The 20,472-nt window shown below is 34.5% G+C and overlaps 1 protein-coding gene and 1 pseudogene across 1 annotated transcript; one reads left to right on the top strand and one right to left on the bottom strand.

Annotated features, from left to right (window-relative positions):
• Positions 1–2,429: 2,429 nt before the first annotated feature.
• On the top strand, positions 2,430–3,326 carry LOC123666890. Its single transcript, XM_045600910.1, has one exon. The coding sequence runs from the start codon at positions 2,430–2,432 to the stop codon at positions 3,324–3,326; it is 897 nt and encodes a 298-aa protein (XP_045456866.1).
• Positions 3,327–8,200: 4,874 nt separating this feature from the next.
• LOC123666888 lies at positions 8,201–9,316 on the bottom strand (annotated as a pseudogene).
• Positions 9,317–20,472: the final 11,156 nt, after the last annotated feature.

Genomic DNA, 20,472 nt, shown 5'->3' with positions numbered 1-20,472 from the left:
ACATACAATCAATATTGAAGACTCGAGAAAACCACGTCACTATTGTCTGCTTGCCTCCACACTGCACCCATAAACTGCAGCCGTTAGATGTCAGTTTTTTTTATGTCACTAGGTCGGCAAACAAGCGTACGGCTCACCTGATGGTAAGCGATTACCGTAGCTTATAGACGCCTACAACACCAGAAGTATCGCAAGCGCGCTGCCGACCCAATCCCCAATCCCCCCCCCCCCCCAGGAGCTCTGGTCACCTTACTCACCAACAGGAACACAATACTGCTTGAAAACCGTATTATTTTGCTGTGATCTTCTGTAAGGTCGAGGTACTACTACCCCAGTCGGGCTGCTCCATATTTTGAGCAGGAAATTCCTGCTGTGCCCTACCTCAGTTTGATGTATCCCTTAAATATTTATCACAATGAGTCACTCGAAAAATGGATGAACAACAATCCTGGCAGGCCAGTAACTGTATTTCAAATTGCAAAGATTTATGGAGAGACTTTTTTCAGCAGTACCATTAAATACCATTAATGGGTTTGCTAATAATGGGATATTCCCCTTTTAATCCGCATGTGTTCACCGAAGCTGACTTTATCGTTGCCGAACAATATATCGTAACAACCGAAATGGAATTTAATGAAGACTCCAGTGTAGTAGAAACGCTTACAAAGGTTTCAAACACGACAACTACCAGCAACGGATCCCACACCAGCACTAGACACCTTCACTTCACACCTCTTCGCATATGTGCAGAATAAAACACCGTCACCAACTCAAACACTAATGTTTATTTTTTCAATGTATTTCGACCTTAGCGCTATTTTTGATCATAGCTTCGTGAATAATTGAGATAAATGCCAGATATTTTGTTTGTGATTTAGCTTTAACCTTGGGTCCTAACTGATAAATACAAAAATGAAGCCTAAAAGCAAAACCATATGTTTAAAAGAAATATTTAAAAAAAGAAAAATGAAAAAAAAAAAATAATCGCAACAAAATAATTTATTTAAAAACTTCCTTGGGGCCGGTTTTCTGATCCGTAGTCAAGTTATGGTTACCTTTTGGTTAAATTAACTATTGTTAACCTTCTAACCAGTGGTTAAGTAGCTTTTACGTTTTTCAATGTCCTTTTTAACTATAGTCAATTTTAACCTTTTCTTAATTTATTGTCAGTATTAAGACATTTCTTTTTATAAATATTTCGGAATTATTTCGTGGGTAATTTTTTTCTGTGTGATAGCACTGACTAAATTTGATAAAACGAAACGTGCTTTTTGACAATTAGTGTTATGTCAAAGCTTCAGATACAAGATAAATTTAATAACTTGCTAAGCTTGGTCTGCAAATAAATAAAATTACTATTTCATTACATATTCAATGGGCTATTTGACAATGTGAAAAATAAAGTGTAAATTACTGCGATCAGTATATATTATGAGTTTAAAAATGGTTATTCATTAATGTATATTGAAAAAAATAATTAATTAATTTAAAAATCAATAAATACAAATGCATTTTTTTAAGCGTATGTCACGTGACACAAAACGTTCCTGATTGGTCGGGTTTATGACGACGTCACTTGCCAGTATTCGCCTTTACCTGATTGTTGTGTTTATATGCTTTCGAATTTGTTTTAATAAGATTTTCGTATATTATCCATTGTTTTTGTGTGATTTATTTGCAATATTTTACAAATTCTGTCAACTTTATCATGGACAACGATTTTGTAAAAGCAGACAGCAGAAATCTGCCTCAAGTCGACGCAATCATGGTCGGATTATTTTTCAAAAATAATTCCGATTTTTTTGCTTCGGAACTAAAAAAATGTGAAAACAGCAAAGTAAGTATAACAAGAGTTTAGTGGTAACTTAAATTATATCATAAAAAAGTAAAATAATGATGAACTTCACCGCAAGCAATAAATAATTATAAATGACGATAGAATCTTTTATAAAATTTTGATTGAATTTTCTTTATTAATGTCAGGAACAAAAAAATAAAAAATAAATGTTTTTCGAAGTTTGTTCTCTAGTTTCAATAGTTTTATTTAAAACTCCCAAATATAAATTAATTAAAACAATAGATGTTAGTTTGGTTTAGTTTCGTCAACAATATATTTTTATTTATTTACTTTTGCAATAATTTTTTTATTTTTGCAGGTCTGCAAGGGAATCGTATGGGGATGATGCCATTGGATATGTGGAACTGCGTTGCGAGTCAGGTTTATGCACAATAAAGTGTAAGATTTGTCCTGAGCACAAGGTGAGGAGCAGCTATTACCACGTTACGATGGTAATAGACGAGAATAAGGGTGAAATTGTAAGCTGTCAATGCTTGGACTGTGCAGCTTCAGCTGGTGGCTGTTAACATGCCGTAGCATTCCTCACGTGGACCCATCGTCGCTCAGAGGAACGTTCATGCACTGAAGTGGAATGTTTCTGGAGGAAACCAAGGCTCTCCAAAGTAAGTACGACCACAGACGACAGATGTGCAAGCAAGCTACACAGTGTGAAACTAACACTAGTCTCTTCACAGAGTTTGTTCAAGAGGCAAAAAAAAGGAAACTTACAAACTGTGAACTCTTAAAATATCAACCAGATTTTAAGTACAGTGATGTCAGACAGTTTTCTTTTCACAACTTTCTTGTTCAAGTCAGTGATGAACTAAATAATGATGTTGACAAAGTATTAGGATCATTAACAGAGGCTCTTAATGACAATGTTCTGGCTCAAATAGAAACTGCTACAAAAAATCAGTGTACCAATCCTTTGTGGCATGAACTTCGTTATGCTCGCATCACAGCATCCAGAGTTTTTGATGTAAGTCGCTGCCGAACATCAGACGGATCCTTAGTAGCTGCGATCATGGGAGCAAAAATCCCAGACACATCTGCCGTAAAAAAGGGGCGGAGACTAGAATCTTCAGTGATTAAAACTGTGCAAAAAATCCTGAAAAAGAAAGTAAAGCCCTGTGGACTGTTTCTGTCAGCTCAGTACCCCATGATTGCAGCATCTCCAGATGGAATCTGTAAAGATGCTGTGATTGAGGTCAAGTGTCCAACAAGTGAAAGTACCAAATCTAATTACATTTGTAATGGCAACATTTCAGAAAAGTACAGAGCTCAAATTCAACTACAAACGTTTGTTACTAAAATGAGGAAAGGTTACTTTTGTGTAGCTCACCCTGACTTTGAAGATTCAAAGAAAGTAGATGTTATTGTTGTTGACTATGACAATGAATATGTCAGTAATTTGTTGATAAACGTTGCATCTTTTTGGAAAGCAAATATTTTTCCACTATTGATTCATAGTGTTACAGTTTCTGATTAAAAAATAAATATTATAATGTTGAAGAGTTTGTTTGTTTGTACCTACGCACTAATATAAGGAACTACTGGTCCGATTTAAAAAATTATTTCAGTGTTAGATAGCCCATTTATCGAGGAAGACTATAGGCTATACATCATCACACTAAGACCAATAAGAATGGAGCACCAATGAAGAATGTTTCAAAATCGGGTTTTTTCCTTTTGAGAGCTTCCCCAGTTAGCCTAAAGAAATGGCTCCATGCAAACGAAGTTGTGGGCAGAAGCTAGTTAAAAAATATTTTAGGACTAAATTCATAATAAATATATTTATTCTAATGTTATTTTTATGTGCAATAAAAGAGAAATAGGTAGAATTAAATAAAAAAGTAAATGTTTTAAAATGTTTTATTTTATAAATTATATAAATCTTCAAATATAAACAGAATGCGTAACTAAGAGATTGAATACTTATCTATACATCTAACACACTAGAAAGACAGGGCAAAATTACAATTCATACATGCAGTTTATTTACAGTCACTCTAACTGCATTGAATACAGTTAGTGCAACTGTAATAAAATTACATACTATTTTTGTTAAAATTAGTATCAAAATAATATATTTGTTAATACTACTGACGCCATCTGTGATCTATTGTGTGTAACCTTGCCTAGCTTTCAATATAAGTTAGTCTTTACGAAGTCACTACGCGAGTTTCATTAGGTTATGGGCCCAGTCTTGTTTTTACGAAATATAAAGTTATTTTACTGTACGGAAATAACAATGTCGACGTCGGGATACTTACTTAATGTGCCGAAACTCAAAGGACGCGAAAATTATGACGGTTGGGCGTTCGCAACAAGCAATTTTTTGTTGCTTGAGGGTATTGACATTGAAAATGTGCCGGCGACTATCAGTGAAACTGAGAAACAGAAAGCCAAAGCTAAGCTCGTGATGACTATTGACTGTTCGTTATATGTGCATATCAAGAGTGAGAGAGACTACAGTGAGCGGTGTATGGAACAAATTGAAACATTTATTTGATGACACGCGATATCAACGAAAGATAAGTTTGCTTCGAACATTAATTTCAATTCGTCTCGATAACTGTGAATCCATGACATCTTATGTATCTCAAAGGGTCGAGACAGCACAAAAATTGAAGGGGACAGGATTCGAGATCACAGATGAGTGGATTGGGTCTTTACTTTTGGCTGGACTTCCAGAAAAGTATTCACCAATGATAATGGCCATAGAACAATCTAGTATCGCCATTAGCGCTGACGTCATTAAAACAAAGTTACTTGATATGTGTTCTGAGGTTGGCACTACTCGAACAGACTCTGCATTTTTGACAAAACAACAGTGGTCAAAAAGTGGCAGCACTAACCGCAGACAAATGTCAATGTCAAATGACATGACAATCGGAAGAAAACAAATCAAGTGTTATAATTGCAAGAAAGTCGGCCATTACAAAAATAAGTGTCCTGAATTAAAAGGAAATAAACAAGTAAAAGTAAATGCTTTTAGTGCGGCTTTTTCAACGGATTTTACAGTACAGAAGAATGGTACGTTGATTCAGGCGCAAGCGCACACATGACGTCAAATAAAAATTGTTTACTTCGAACCCGACCAGTGTATGAAAACAAAGAAATCGTAGTGGCAAATCAAATGACGGTGCCTGTAGTTAGTGTTGGTGAAACACAGATAACGACATGCGTGAACAGTTCTCAGTTTGATGTGATTGTGAATAATGTATTGTACATACCTAAACTCACGACAAACTTATTGTCTGTAAGCCAACTTATAAATAATGGCAATAGAGTAGTGTTCAAAAAGGATGTCTGTTTGATATATAACCAACTGAATGAGCTTATTGGTATAGCAAATTTGATAAATGGTGTGTACAAACTAAACACAAGAAAATTAGAGAATTCGTTATTGGCGATGTCAACATGGCATAGAAGGTTAGGACATATAAATAGTAAGTCCTTGCAGAAAATGAAAGAAGGTGCTGTGGTAGGAGTTTCTTTTGACAAGAAAGCTGACATACAAATACAGAACTGTGAAGTGTGCTGTGAGGGAAAACAGACACGTTTGCCTTTCCCATCAGCTAACCATAGAAGTGAACAACTACTGAATGTAGTACACTCAGATTTATGCGGGCCGATGGAGAATAAGTCTATTGGTCAGGCAAAGTATTTTATTCTGTTTGTTGATGATGCCAGCAGAATGACTTTTGTCTACTTCTTGAAAGAAAAGAACCAAGTCTTTCAGCATTTCAAAGAATTTCGAAGCTTAGTTGTGAATCAAACAGGACACAAGATAAAAACATTGAGGACTGATAATGGAGGTGAATTTTGTTCACGTGAGATGGAGAGTTACTTAAAACATGTTGGTATTGTCCATCAGAAGACCAATCCTCACACTCCGGAGCAGAATGGTCTCTCAGAGAGATTCAACAGAACTGTAGTTGAACGGGCAAGGTGTTTATTGTTTGAAGCGGATCTTGACAAAAGTTTTTGGGTAGAAGCAGTTAATACTGCAGTGTACTTAAAAAATAGAACGCCAGCTGCCAGTTTAGGCATGATGACACCATTTGAGAGGTGGACAGGTGTGAAACCAGACCTTAGCCATGTTAGAATTTTTGGCAGTAAGGTAATGGTGCATGTTCCCAAAATACAAAGACAAAAAATGGGATAAGAAGGCTGACAAACTGATTTTGGTAGGATATCCAGATAATGTAAAAGGATACAGATTGTATAATCCAAAAACTAGAAAAATTACTATGAGCAGAGATGTCATTATTATGGAGAAAACGGAGTCGGACACAGCTCAGATAATATTAAATAATTGTGAAGAAAAGTCAGAGAAAGATGAAAATTTAGAAGATGAAGAAAGTGTACCAGAAAATTCAGTTTTAGATCCAAATGATCCAACATATAATTGTGAGTCATCGACTTCCGATGATGATTCTTATCAATCCATTACTGAAAAAGAGTCTATCATAGAGGATGAAGTTCAGGTGGAGCTGGATACTAAGCGTAAGAGAAAGCCAGTAGAAAGGTATGGTATAACCAATATCTGTATTCTGGACAACCTAGAATCATGCGATGAAGAACTGTTATGAAGCTGCGATGAATGGACCAGATAAGGAACAGTGGAGACAGGCGATGAAAGATGAACTGAAGGTTTTCGACGACAATCAAGCATGGACATTTGTAGATAGGAAAGAGTAAGTGAGTGTAAGTGGGTAGAGTAGTGCAGTGTAAGTGGGTATTCAAGAAAAAGTATGAAAGTGATAATAGTGTGCGTTATAGAGCAAGACTGGTCGCAAAGGGTTTCACCCAAAAAGAAGGTGTGGACTATACTGAAACATACTTACCAGTGCTTCGTTACTCAACATTAAGACTTTTATTTGCTTTAAGTGTCAAACTTAACTTTGAAATTACACACTTAGATGTAACCACAGCATTCCTAAATGGTTACCTACATGAAAATGTGTATATGCAAGTGCCACCTAATTTGGATTGTAAAGAAAATTGTGTTCTCAAATTAAATCGTGCAATTTATGGTTTAAAGCAATCAGCCAGGGCTTGGAATGAAAGAGTTAATGATTGTTTATTGAAATTGAATTTTGTTAAGTCAAAGTTAGAACCATGTCTATATATAAAAAAATGTAAAAACGAGCAGATCATAATAGCAATTTTTGTAGATGATTTTTTCATTTTTTCAAACAGGAATATGGTTAAGGAGTTAAAAACTAATTTAATGTCAAAATTTAAAATTAAGGATTTGGGGCAATTAAAACAATGTTTGGGTATGAGGGTAAAAATATATGAGGATGGTTGTATTTCCTTAGATCAAGAAAAGTTTGCAGATCATATTTTAAGTAAATTTAATATGACAAACTATAATGTTGTTGATACTCCCATTCAAAGTAATTTAAAAGTAGAGAAATGTATAGATGTTTGTAAGGAATACCCATATCAGCAACTAATGGGTAGCTTAATGTACTTAAGTGTTTTAACTCGCCCAGATATTGCTTATAGTGTGAGTTTTCTGAGCCAGTTTAATAATTGTTATTCCCATACTCATTGGAAGCATGCAAAACGTATCCTAAGATACTTATGTAAAACTAAATCGTATGGTCTAATGTTTAGCAAAGATAAGTGTAAATTGGAAGGCTTTGTTGATGCAGATTGGGCCTCAAACTCCATAGATAGGAAATCTTACACAGGTTTCTATTTTAAACTCTCAGGATCCGTTATATCATATGAATGCAAAAAACAATGTACTGTCGCTTTGTCAAGTACTGAGGCTGAGTATATGGCCATAGCGGAAGCATGTAAAGAGGCTATTTATTTGAAAAACCTTTTTTTGTGAAATTGTAGGTGGTTGTGATTATGTAGTCAGGTTGTATAATGATAACCAGGGTGCTCAGAAGTTATCATAAAACCCATTATTTCATAAAAGAACCAAACACATAGATGTGCGCCATCATTTTGTTAGAGAAGCTGTAGCTAACAATCTTATTAAGATAGTTTACCTGCCAACATCTGAAATGCCAGTAGACTTGCTAACAAAAGGATTAAGTAGTGTAAAACATAACTATTTTGTAAGAAGGTTAGTTATTCAAAGCATTGTTTTATGAATGACTATGAATTGTTTTGTTTTCTATTAGTTTTATAAGTTACATATGTACCAAAGTTTAGATTATTTTGATAAGTGGAGATGTTCAAATTAGTATCAAAATAATATATTTGTTAATACTACTGGCGCCATCTGTGATCTATTGTGTGTAACCTTCCCTAGCTTTCAATATAAGTTAGTCTTTACGAAGTCACTACGCGAGTTTCATTAATTTTACAGTTGGATTATTTATAATACAGTCAGTGTAGAGTCCTATTTATAAAAGTTATATAATAATAGTATATCCCTATGTACCTATATTACAAATATGAAAGTAACTCTGTTGTGCTTACACTTCACGCTAAAACTAATGAACCGATGTAAACGTACATAATTATGTAAATAGAATATTCTATATAGGTGTCTACCTTAGGGAAGGACAGCTTTAATCGTTAAATAGTTAAGAATATAATGCTGGTGGTATAATGTTGATATAGCGATATAGGTAAACAAATTCCATGCGGGTAATGCCACCGGCTAGAAGCTAGTTCAGAATAAATGAACTATTTAATAAGAGAGTCTTGAATGTTTATTAGTGCACATGATATAACAATAATATCATTGAGTACTCTTAAGAAATTTCTATTAATGACAGAGTGTTGTTTTAACATGTTAAATTCTCTTAAACGCCTTATCACTCTTTCCACATGAATTCTTAAACTGGCAATAATTTTTGTTTGCCGTACTTGTTCTTTGGATAATTTTAACCCAGAGGCTACACTAGGAGGCCTTAACAGTTTGATTCCTTTGTTACTTAATGTTTGTTCCACATGCTTGAATCCTCTATCAGCTAATATGACAATACCTGGATCTAGATAATCTAAAAAGTTACAATTTTCCACAATAGTGACATCACTCGCTCTGCCCCGAAAACCAGGGGTTGGGGATATATAATTGACGAGACCATTAGGCGTGCATGATATCAAATACTTTACAGTATTACCTTTTTTATAATCTGACCAGGTTAACGCTTGAAGAAAGGCTTTGGAAGGCTTTTGTATGTCAATTTCCAGACAATCAATAATACAACTTACATTGTGATAGTTGTGTCGAAATGAAATTGGTAAAGTCTTTTTGATAGATTGTTTATTTAAATTTACAATAAAAGGGCGTAAAAAGCTAGCTATAACTGGAATATTTTTCAGGAATAATTTACTGCTATATGATAATGAGAGTCCAAAATTATCTTCAAGTTCTGAAAAAGTACTATTTAATCTAATTTTTTTCAAGCACATAATATATGTTCATGTGGTATGTGGGTGTGTTTATATATTAAATTAACTAAAAAAAAAGCAGTTGATAGGGATTCCAATATACATCATTGGCTTTTTTGCTATTAAACGCAAAGTACTCTGCAAACATTGCATTTTTTCAATATCTTCATTGGTGCATGCAATGCTCGTACTGGATTCAGCCTTTGATGGAGTCGCTGTAAGTGAGGAAGAATCTTGTTGTCAAGGATTTTCTTTATATAAAGATACATCACTCTCTGAAACTTCCTCATCGATAAAGTTGATCCTTTTCTTTATATCAATAGCACCAGATGCAGATGGCTTTATATTATGACAAAAGCATGAAGTAATCTTCAATGGAGAAGTGTAACTAGACAAAACAGTAGGTTTGAGAGGAGAAAGAGCTTTATCTCTTGTCAGGGACTTAGTTTGCACTCTCTTGCTTCTAATGTGCACTTTATTTATTTATTTTATATTTATATTATTTATTTTTATTTTCCGGCTGAAACCCATTTTTTATTGGTAGTAATTTGCCATGTCATTTTCCATCTGTAACAAACAAACAAGTTTGTCGGAACCTTTAAGTGTAATGCTTTTGGAAATCATAAGTCTGTAGCTACAATTTGTAATTAATATTATGGAAAAAGGCGAAAATATTGTTACAGTGAAGTCAGTTAAGCAAGAGACATTCTGTTAAAAACGTTAGTGGTATTAAAACCTCAAATCTAAACAAATTATTTACATTCAGAATGTATAACTTATTTAAAAAATATAAATATTATGTTTACTTACATCAAAATGGTCTTCACAGAAGAAAATATTTGTACTATACGCTATGTAATTATGATGATCCCTCCGAGAAAGTTGCAACCACTTTCGGCGCACTTTGACATGCTTGGGAACACTTACGAATAGTTTTTCTGGAGTTTTTATGGACGTATTTGTACATTTTGGAACTGTACACCAATTGTAACTCATTTTATTATATAAATCACTGTTTTAATCACACTTTCGTTTTTTGTTTACAACAAATGTATGTGGATAACAGATGCCACAGATCTAACTACTGGCAAGTGACGTCACGGAGCCCATTGCAGCGCCATATTGTCAAAATAGCGTTTTGGCGAGCTATTTAAATGTTGTATTTTTCATTTGATATTTTTCAGCAAATATGTAAAAGAATTTAAAAATAAAACTATTACTGGGTTTTTTAATCTCTACTAAATAATATAAAATGGATTTTGAAAATCAATCAAATAGCCTATTGTAATTGTGATAAAATTAAAATCATCGGCAAAATGTAACAAAACAGCCAACAATCAAACAAGTAAGCACCTAATCGATTGTCAAGTAACTTTTATGAATTTCACATGTTTATTTACAAAGGAAAGCTAATAATATTGTTTTTTATTCGCTTAAGGGACCGCAGTTCTCATTTTTGAAAGAAGAAAGAATCAAATTGATGACGTTGCTCAAAGATTACCCAGTAAAAAAACGGACCAACAAAAAAAAGCTGCATGGAGATTGCTTGCAGATAAATTTAATTCGGAAGCGACGAAGTTTCGTAGTGTAAAGCAGTTGCAGCAAAAATATAACAACATGAAAAAAAACTGCAAGGAAGGTCAGTGTTTTGACATGTGATATTTAATTTTGCTTCATGCAGTACAGATAATAACTAAATTATACAATGTGTCCGGTTTCCGATGTCCGATACTTTAAGGGGTTAAAATACAATTAATTTTATCGACAAATCAGCGATCAATGATTTTTTTTCGCCACCAATAAAAAATTGCAGCACTTTAAAAAAAAATTGTTGGCGAAGCATAGATGCTTGCATTAATTTAACAATATCTACCCAAGTAGAAGACTTTCAAACACAAAAGTTGTCTCAAATGTTAGTTAATAGTAGACAGTAAATCTAGATTAAAAATATTATTCTTTAATTTTTATGTATTAGTAAAAAACATTTTTGAAACGATTTTTTATTATATTTATAAATTGAATATGCTGAATTTTACTGTAACTGAACTGGGAAGGCGCAGTAGCTCGTGGAGCGAATCAAATAGGATCGTATGTACTCGCCTACTTAAAAAATTTGAATGGAAAAGCTTCTGACTATTTTGACGTAGTATTTTATAGCGACAACTATTGTGGCCAACATAAAAATAAATTTATGTTAGCGACGTACCAATACACCATAAATGAGTTTTTTCGATAAATAGTAAGTTGAGGAGTGTTACTCATAAATTTCTAATAAAAGGGCACACTCAAAATGAAGGAGATGCTACGCACTCTCTAATTCAACGGAATAGTTCCAATACATTAAAATCTTCTCCCATTTATATACCGGATCAGTACATCTCATATTAAAACTGCAAAGAAGAAAGGAAGCCCCTTCGTTGTTCACGAACTTAATCATATGAGTTTTCTGGATTTAATATGTCTGGCTGTCGGAAATTACACCACTGCAGAAGATGGACAAAAAGTCAAATGGGCTGATATAAAAATTATTAAAGTCCATAAAGATTCTGAGAACAAATTTTTCTTTAAGACTTCTTACGAAGATGAAGAGTTCACCTCGGTAGCCACACTGACAAAGAGAAGGTATGCTGATCCTATAATTCCAAAAAAACTGTACAAACAAAAGCCTAAGGTAACCGAAACTAAAAAACAGGGTATCCTTAAACTTATTGGGAAAAATATCGTACCAAAGTATTACCAAAGCTTTTACGAAAATTTGTAATACAATAGCTACTTAATTTGTAATAATATTTAGAAAAGTAAACTTTCAATGTTCTTTTTAATTAACAAAGACTTATAAAAATAATATTAAATAATTAATAACAACATTAAATAACTACGATTTTAAATAACTTAAACCAATAACTTTTAATAACTAATAACCGATTCGTTGCGGCGCCCATTTTCGTAAACTTTTCGCCATGGCTGTGAACAAATTTTCTATGACACGAGTGGCGTGTCAAGCGCCATAGAAGTTGATGACACGACTATTGTGCCATTAGCCATGTCTATAAATCCACATGTTTTTATTTTTGCTTTTTCACTGGTTTAGACTTGATTAAAGTTGAGTTGCCATCAAACTACGGTAGTGTACGGCACGATACGTGAATTAAATTGGTTTTGAAAAGGTAAACTACGTTTTTTCCTGAAATGGAAGGTAAGTAGTGACTTTACTTTGTCAGATGTTTCAAACCTTTTGTGATTTTGTTTCATTTTTTGTTGTTTTCAAGGAATTGGTTAATGAAACTAATTTATAGAAAAAAAAATTTCGACTTGGGGGCTATCTATTTATTACGAAAGACAATTTGTGGGGTACGAATTCACATGGATGGTGTCTTTTTTAGAATTAAATCGAAAACGCAAATACATTGCTGAAACAGAAAACTATGACAATGATGAAACTCAATGTGAAAATGAAGAAGAAACTTTGAGTAATATTTTCGAACAACATTCACAATCATACTCATGATGATGGAACTTTCAAGCCTCAAAAGAAATTAAAGGACAGTGCAACATGCACCGAAACCGCCGATAAAAAAATTGACCCAGTGTCCTCCATAAAAGATTTGCATGGATGTAAACATTTCGGCCAGTTGGTATCTAATGAACTTTTAAGATTTGATGCTGATCAGAGATATATAGTAATGCAAAAAATTCTCGAGGTGCTGAAACACGGTGATGAGAATAGTAAATAAAACTAAGTTTTACATAAAAATATTATTTATTAAGACTGATTAGTAAAATAATAATTTAAAATCTTTTGTTGTTAGTGTGCACTTACATAATGAATCTTAATTAGTCGGTTAAGCTGAACAAATTAAACTTATTTTAAAATACAACAAAATCTTAAACTATTGTAATTATTAAGACTAACTTTTCTTAGATCTATCTGTTTATGTTAATTTGTAGTGAGTTAATGATTAAATAATGACATTTTTTAATTCTTTTATTTCAAAAAATCGTCTACACTAACTGAGAATGATCTTAGTTACTATAATAATTATTTATGAAGCCAACGCTTACAATAATCATCTACAGTAAATAATTTCAATATTTGTGAAATTCCCTAAAATATTGGAGACACGGTCCTGGGAATCCTGGACAATCAGGGCTTCCAAATAATACGGCAACTTTTTTTGTGTTTTATTATAACAAACTCGACACCTTTTCCTCATTGTCTTCAATTCTCTTTTCGGCAAGTTCGCCGGAAGATGAATTTTTCCCTCTGATAGTGTCTGAGTAAGTTCACTAATATTTGGCATCGGCAGTGAAGTTTCGATTATACTTTTTCTAAAATCATATAATGATAACAATGAATTGTTTTTATTATATAATAAAAACCCATTCACGAGACATATTTGAATTATGTGCATTATCACTTTTTTATACCAGCGCAGAGTCTTATGTTTGCAACAATAGTAACTAAGTTGCTGGTCGTGTCTGTCTATTGCTCGCATGTGATTATTGTATCGTGCCTGCACGGCGGGTTTAAATTTAACAGTACGGACGCGGCGTCTAGGAGTCCCTTCATAATTACTATTATGTTCTGTGCTTACAAACAAAATTTCGCGCTAGTCTTTCCATTTTGTTACAACAATTTTTTTGGTATTGTGTGCTATGCATGACTCCCCCAAAGATAATGGAGTATTTTTCACTAACGCAGGACTTCCCACCCGATTTGGTCGTAGGGTACCGGTTACGTATGTACTTTTATCAAGTAATTCGTCAGCGATTCCTATGCTGGTATAAAAATTGTCTAAGTATAGGGCATGTCCTTTGTCGAGATACTTTTGCATAAGCAACATAAATACTTTTTTTAACATGGTTTCGACCACCTACACAAGTTGATCTTGCGATCCGGCATAATCATGTATTTTTAATATGATACTATTGGCGTCGGCTAAAATATATAATTTAACACCGTATTTATGTGCTTTCCCCTTGAAGAATTGGCGAAAAGTAAGTTGCCCTTTTCATAAAATCAATAACTCGTCTATTGTTAGTTCTTTCACCGGATAATATAGTGTATTAATGGAGTTATTAAAAAGGTCAATTAAATCTTTTATTTTAAATAGGCGTTCACTTCTTTCATTTCGCTGCACACTCAAAGCTCTCAAAATTAAATAAAATTTGTCTCTGGACATAAATTGTCGTGGACTTAGACGAAATAAATAATGATTGGACCAATAGTCGGCCATTCTGTTTAATTTTATAGTTCCCATCAATAGCAAAATACCTAAAAAACATCTATATTCAATTATAGTTATGTCGGCCATCTTGTAAATCGTGAGTGTGTAGTGGCTGCTGCTGCTTTAAGTTTATTCCCGTACTTATTTATACAGTTAATAAATAATAAGATCTATAATCTGTCCATTTAAAAATAAAAAGAAATAGTACAATGGAGTTTTTTCTGCCATTTGATGTGGCGTCAGTATTCCACTCATTCCAGTAAAAGGTAGCTCCACCGGTAGAGTCGGGATTGCCTGGACACCAACTGCTTAATTCGTCTGGTGAATCGTCTTCCTGTGAGTTTTCTACTTAAATCCGTGCGTCCGCGTCTTGCAAAGGAGCATCAACATTTGCCTCATCATGGTTTTCGTTTGTCCATTCGTCAAGAATGCGATCGTTACTTTCGGTTGAAATTCCATAAAGCTCATCGTCGACAATTTCAAAATTTAAATCTAGGATATCACATGTCTCGAATTCAACTGGAAGCAACAATAAAGATTCTTCGTGTACTGGATCAATGGCGGATGATGGTCCAGGTTTCGGTGGACTAGCAGGATTATATTCCATTTTGAATTCTGAAAAGAGAAGCATTCTATACTAGAAAACAACTTCATTTATGGTATACAAAAAAAAAAAACAACGATTTTAGACTATCCGAGTAAAAAGATTTTATATAATTATATATTTATATAGAATTTTATAATTTTTTACTCCAGATTCGAAGGTTTTTACACGTCGAGGGGAATAACTTTTTCCCTCGAAAAGCTAACCCAAAATACATTATGGATCTCTATAAAAGAGAAGGAGGGGCTCCCCCCTCTCCCCCTGCACCGTCTCGAGGATATTCGATATTGAATCTTTTACGAATGTAATCAAGAGGCTTTCCACATTTGTATCGGAAACCGTATATGATGGCCGAAGCGACACCGCGGCCAACAAGAAGCTAATCGTCACCGTTGCCGAGGAAATCAAGCGCGCCGTCGAAATACTCCCCAAAATTATTGAGACCGAACATGGACCTAAATCCTCATATTCAACATCACAATCAGCAGCCGACTGAAAGAACGACATCATCAGCGCCGACAGACAGGAGTCGGCCTCTTTCAATAGGTAAACGAACACCGCCACCATCAACCAGCAGCAACAGAGGCAACATCCTCTGTCCTATGCACATGCTACGCGCACGGCCTCGAAACCACCATCACCACTGACTACGCCTCCGGTCACCAAGCCGGCACTTATTATCGCCTCCAAAAGGAGGGCTCCTCATCGGCGGACACACTGTCTTCTTGGAGGTCATCCGTGATCTTCAAAGACACCAACTTCACCCCGGCCGGCGTACAGTTTGTCTCTAATAACAAGCTTCGCATCGAATTCGACAACAACGAACACCTGCAAGCCACTCTGAAAAAGATCGGTGAGTCCAACCCGTATATTTCCGCAGAAGTCTCCAAGAAACTCAAACCAATGTTTATTATCAAGGGAATGAATTCTGATATCTCACCGGACGAACTTAAATCAGTTATAATAAACCAAAAAAAAAAAATTGTAATAACTAAACTAACATAGTATGTAAGAAATATTGTTAACTAACCAAAATGAGTCACTGGTCACTTTAATAAAGAATATTATTATTATTATTATATTAAAAGGACTCTTATACAAAATGCTATTAACGACTCGAAGACTTAATTTTTAAATTTAAACGCTCCAACAATAACTAAAATTTGTATAACGCAGTATTTATATTTATGACTGCGCCATATCTATGGCACATTATCCTTAAATCCGACAAACTCAACATCGACCACCAGCGCGTACATTTTGAAGAATTCACTACCTTATTACAATGCTACAAATGTCGTAGTTATGGTCACACCCGCAAATTCTGTAAAAACAATGACACTCACTGCTCCCATTGCTCTGAATCTCGACATGAATTTCAAGGTTGCCCAGTAAAAAAGGACCCCTCTAAAGTCACTTGACACAATTGCAAAATATTTTCAGAAAAGAGCAAAAGAAGCAGTGACAAAATCGATCACAGCGCCACATCCGATTCCTGTCCGAGGAAACAATACATGATCGTCCGTACTTGTTCTAGGATCGATTATGGACCTTAATAATTCATCAGACAGCATTCATAATTCTCATCACACACCTCCATCAATCATCATCTCATAATCACAACACCATCCAAATTAACTGGCAAAGAGCTTCGGATTTTAGCTTTCCAGTTAGCTGAGAGAAACCATATTGATAATCCATTTAACACAGGCTGAAATGGCTGGAGAAGGCTGGTTCAGTGAATTTCTAAAAAGGCTTCCTGAACTTTCATTTAGACGTCCAGAGTAAGCTTCTGCTGGAAGGGCTTTTAACAAAGTGGCAGTTAATGAGTTTTTCACATTATTGGAAAGAGTTGTAGAATAGCAGAACCCGCTGACAGGATTTATAACGTCGACGAGACCGTCGATAGTACTGTTCCAAAAAGTCAATCAAAAATATTGTCACTTAAGGGGCCGTTCCCACTTTGTCGTGACGACAAATAATCGTGTAGTTTTAAATGTCATGGCTTATATGTTTAAATGGAGATGTTCACATATAGAACGATATGAATTACTGTCGTCTACGACATTTTTTGCAGTGACGAGTGACAACAGATTGTCATGACAGTGGGAATGGCTAGCACGACAATCGTAAAACGATAAAAAGTCGTTACGATTAAATCGTGACGGCAAATCTATCGTAGCCACGATAAAAATATCGTTTCGTCGTTTACACGTGCTTTCCTTTCTCCCTCGCACCCGCGCGCCTCAGAACTAGTCAGACTCTTGCGCATGGTGGACGTGTATCCAAGATGGCGAATAATATTACATCGGAAGTTTTAATTCCGCTTGTGGAACAAAGAGCTGTCCTTTGGAATAAAACTTTAGACGTTTATAAAGACAAATGTTTGAAATTAGCTGAGTGGAGAGAAATTTGTTGCATTTCTTTAAATAAATAGGGTCATAGGTAATAGTCATGTATACAGTTAATAAGTTTATATAATTTTTTTTTAAAGGGGAAAGATGTAGCGATAGCGAACGCAGCCTTACGCTGTCCTCCTGAGCGCAGCCGAAAGTGTTGTCCTTGTTATATAAAATATAGCCGGAATACAGAGAGACATGTTTATAACTAGCTCATAACAAGATAATATATTTGTACACTAATAAAATATAGTGATAAAGTAATAGTATTTTATTTTAAATAAATCACAACAATACAGATATACCGCGAGAAGTTCGCGAGAGAATATGGTTATAGCACGCCGGTGCCCGGCTTACTAAATCACGATAAGTCACTGAATCACCGAAACATACCCAAATCGATGGATTGTAGGTCGAGGTAGTATTGCATGGCATCCGGATTTGAATCCTTTGAATTCTTTTTTATCGGGTTACTTCAAAGAAGCAGTTTACGAGAAAAATATTTCAAATGGAAGAGAGTTAAGAGAAAAATCAAATAATGTAGCTGAATTAGTAAAAAACAATGAAAGGTCTCGTCGAAGTTTACGAAAAAAATTTATATGGTGTTGGTTATGCATAAAAGCAAAAGGAAGGCATTTTGAGGATTTACTGTAACCAAAAAAGTTTAACAAAAGGGTTTTAACAAAGATCGTGTTTTTATTTTCTTCTGAAAATAACCTATATTTAATAAAATAAGAATGTTTTTAATTTATTCCACTTAATTATACCTGTTTGTAATTTGTATGAGATGTAGGTAGATGTTTTAAAAACAAGTTTCACACGGTTACCACACTCGTACATTTTTTTTAAACCAGCTTTGTTCAAACAGTTCGTAAGCTTTTAAACGTAAAATTTCTACCTATTTTGGTCTTATTTTCTTGTTGTTGTTAATTATGTTTGAGTGACATTTTAATTAGGAGGACTTATGTATTCTTAACTACCTTGAATAAAAATAAAAAAAACATTAAAATTAAAAACAGAAATGGTAAAATTAAGTATTTAGCTTACGTGGTTGAATTTTTTACCACATTTTGAAAACAAAGCATAACTTAAGAACTACAAGGCCTAGGACTATAAATTTTAGTATTTTTGCTAGATAATAAGTCTCACTACCCCCTATAATCCGTTGGTCCACTACTTACAGGACACCCAACAAATAAACGTAAAGGGCATTTTTTAAACGCTTTTTTTTTCTTCCTTCTACAGGTATTTGGAACAGATGCACGGTGTGTCGTTTAGCTAAGCTAGGTGGACAAAATTCATGACACGATTTCTAGGAAATAACATTGAAATAATAATAAAGACACTCCAAATCACACGATTCCAGTATTTTTTTTGATTTAAAATTCCAGAGTGATGAGTCATAGGGGTTGGAATTCGTAGTAAGCCGTAAGTTCAAGTGCATTACATAAGTCAGTCGCATTCTCGCTATACTTTCGTTAATACGTTTTTGTGATTGCTTTTAATTTTGTAGAAGTTTGTTGTGATGGATTTTATTTTCGAGGGTAAGTACTATATTCTTTCGTATAAATTAAGTTCAATATCGTCTACATTTATGCTATATAATTTTTTGAAAAATAATGAAAATTTTGCATTATTTTTTCTTTGTTTTCTAACTTTAAACGATCCGGAGAGGCATGTTCCCGCTTGTTTCCGGGCTAAATTTTAGATATATTATACGACTAACCTTTATCTTTATAGTGTAGTTTATTTTAGTCAGCACACTAGAGTACAACATATTTTTTTTAATTTTTTTTCAGAAAAGGTCCAGTCTGTTTCAAGAAAGGATTTTTTTGAAGAGTGGCTGAAGCACACGAAAGATGAAAGAAACTCGCGTTTTTTTGAATTTATTTCACAAAGATTTAACTTTGGTGATATCTCCGAAGACTGTCAGAGAGAAATAAAAATAAAAATAGCCAGTTTCTCGAACAAAATTGCTGCCAAATGGTTGGCCGCAGGAAAGTCAATGGAGCGATTTTTAAATTCAAATGAAAGTTGGATAAATGCTGAGGACATAGAGTTTAGCATACGCACTATCCAGCCAAGACCGTCTACATCATTTCAAGATGTGAGTCCAGCCGGAAGGCCTCGAAAAGACTTTGAGGATTCATCATTTAAGACGAAGAAACGTAGAGTTGAGGATCTCGTACATTCGCGAAGTGTCGGTGAATTGGTGACGGCTGCAGAAGTAGCTGTGCGCTCTACTGGGCAAAGAAACGTTGCTAATGTGATAAGAGACATCGGTGAAAGCACTGAAAATATTAATTTAATTAAATATCGCAAACCAGTGGAGTCAAGAAAGTTGAGTTGCAATGAGGCGTTAGCCTACTATATTGATGCTAAATCAACAACACATTCATATAAGCAGACAAGGAAGTGGTCTATGAAGGCAGGACATCATGTGTTTCCATCATACTATAGTTTACGTAAGTCAAAACAAGCCTGTTATCCTCCAGAGGAGCACATTGTTGTGACAGAAACTCGTGCTGAAATTAATATACAAGCATTATTAAATAAAACTGTTCAGCGCTTAATAGAAGCTCAGAGTGAAGTCATAAACAGTGTGCTCCCAACTAATTCGTCATTTACACTTGTGAGCAAATGGGGAGGTGATGGAAGTTCTGGTCATAGTACCTACAAACAGAGATTTGAGAACGACGAAGATACTGACGAATTTCTATTTGTTTTTTCATTAGTGCCCCTTAGATTGCATGATGGTCACAATATTATTTGGCAAAATCCTCGGCCATCATCCACCATCTATTGTCGCCCAATTAAATTCATATTCGCTAAGGAGACTTCGCGACTGAATTAACTGTAAGAGAAACCAACGTACTGTTAGGAGACATTGACCATCTGTTTCCTACAGTCATTAACTTTGCTGATTCTCAAATCTCTGTTAAGCATGAACTTTTGTTGACAATGACGGATGGGAAGGTATGTAATGCCTTGACTGAAACACATTCGTCACAAAAATGTTACATATGTGGT

Source organism: Melitaea cinxia, chromosome 27 (assembly GCF_905220565.1).
Source record: "Melitaea cinxia chromosome 27, ilMelCinx1.1, whole genome shotgun sequence".
NCBI lineage: Eukaryota > Metazoa > Arthropoda > Insecta > Lepidoptera > Nymphalidae > Melitaea > Melitaea cinxia.
Note: the sequence above shows the minus strand (reverse complement) of the source record. Positions and strands in the feature narration are given on the sequence as shown.

Bases quoted from the DNA above. Each gene is read 5' to 3' on its own strand.
- LOC123666890 (XM_045600910.1), top strand. From the start codon at position 2,430: ATGTTTCTGGAGGAAACCAAGGCTCTCCAAAGTAAGTACGACCACAGA.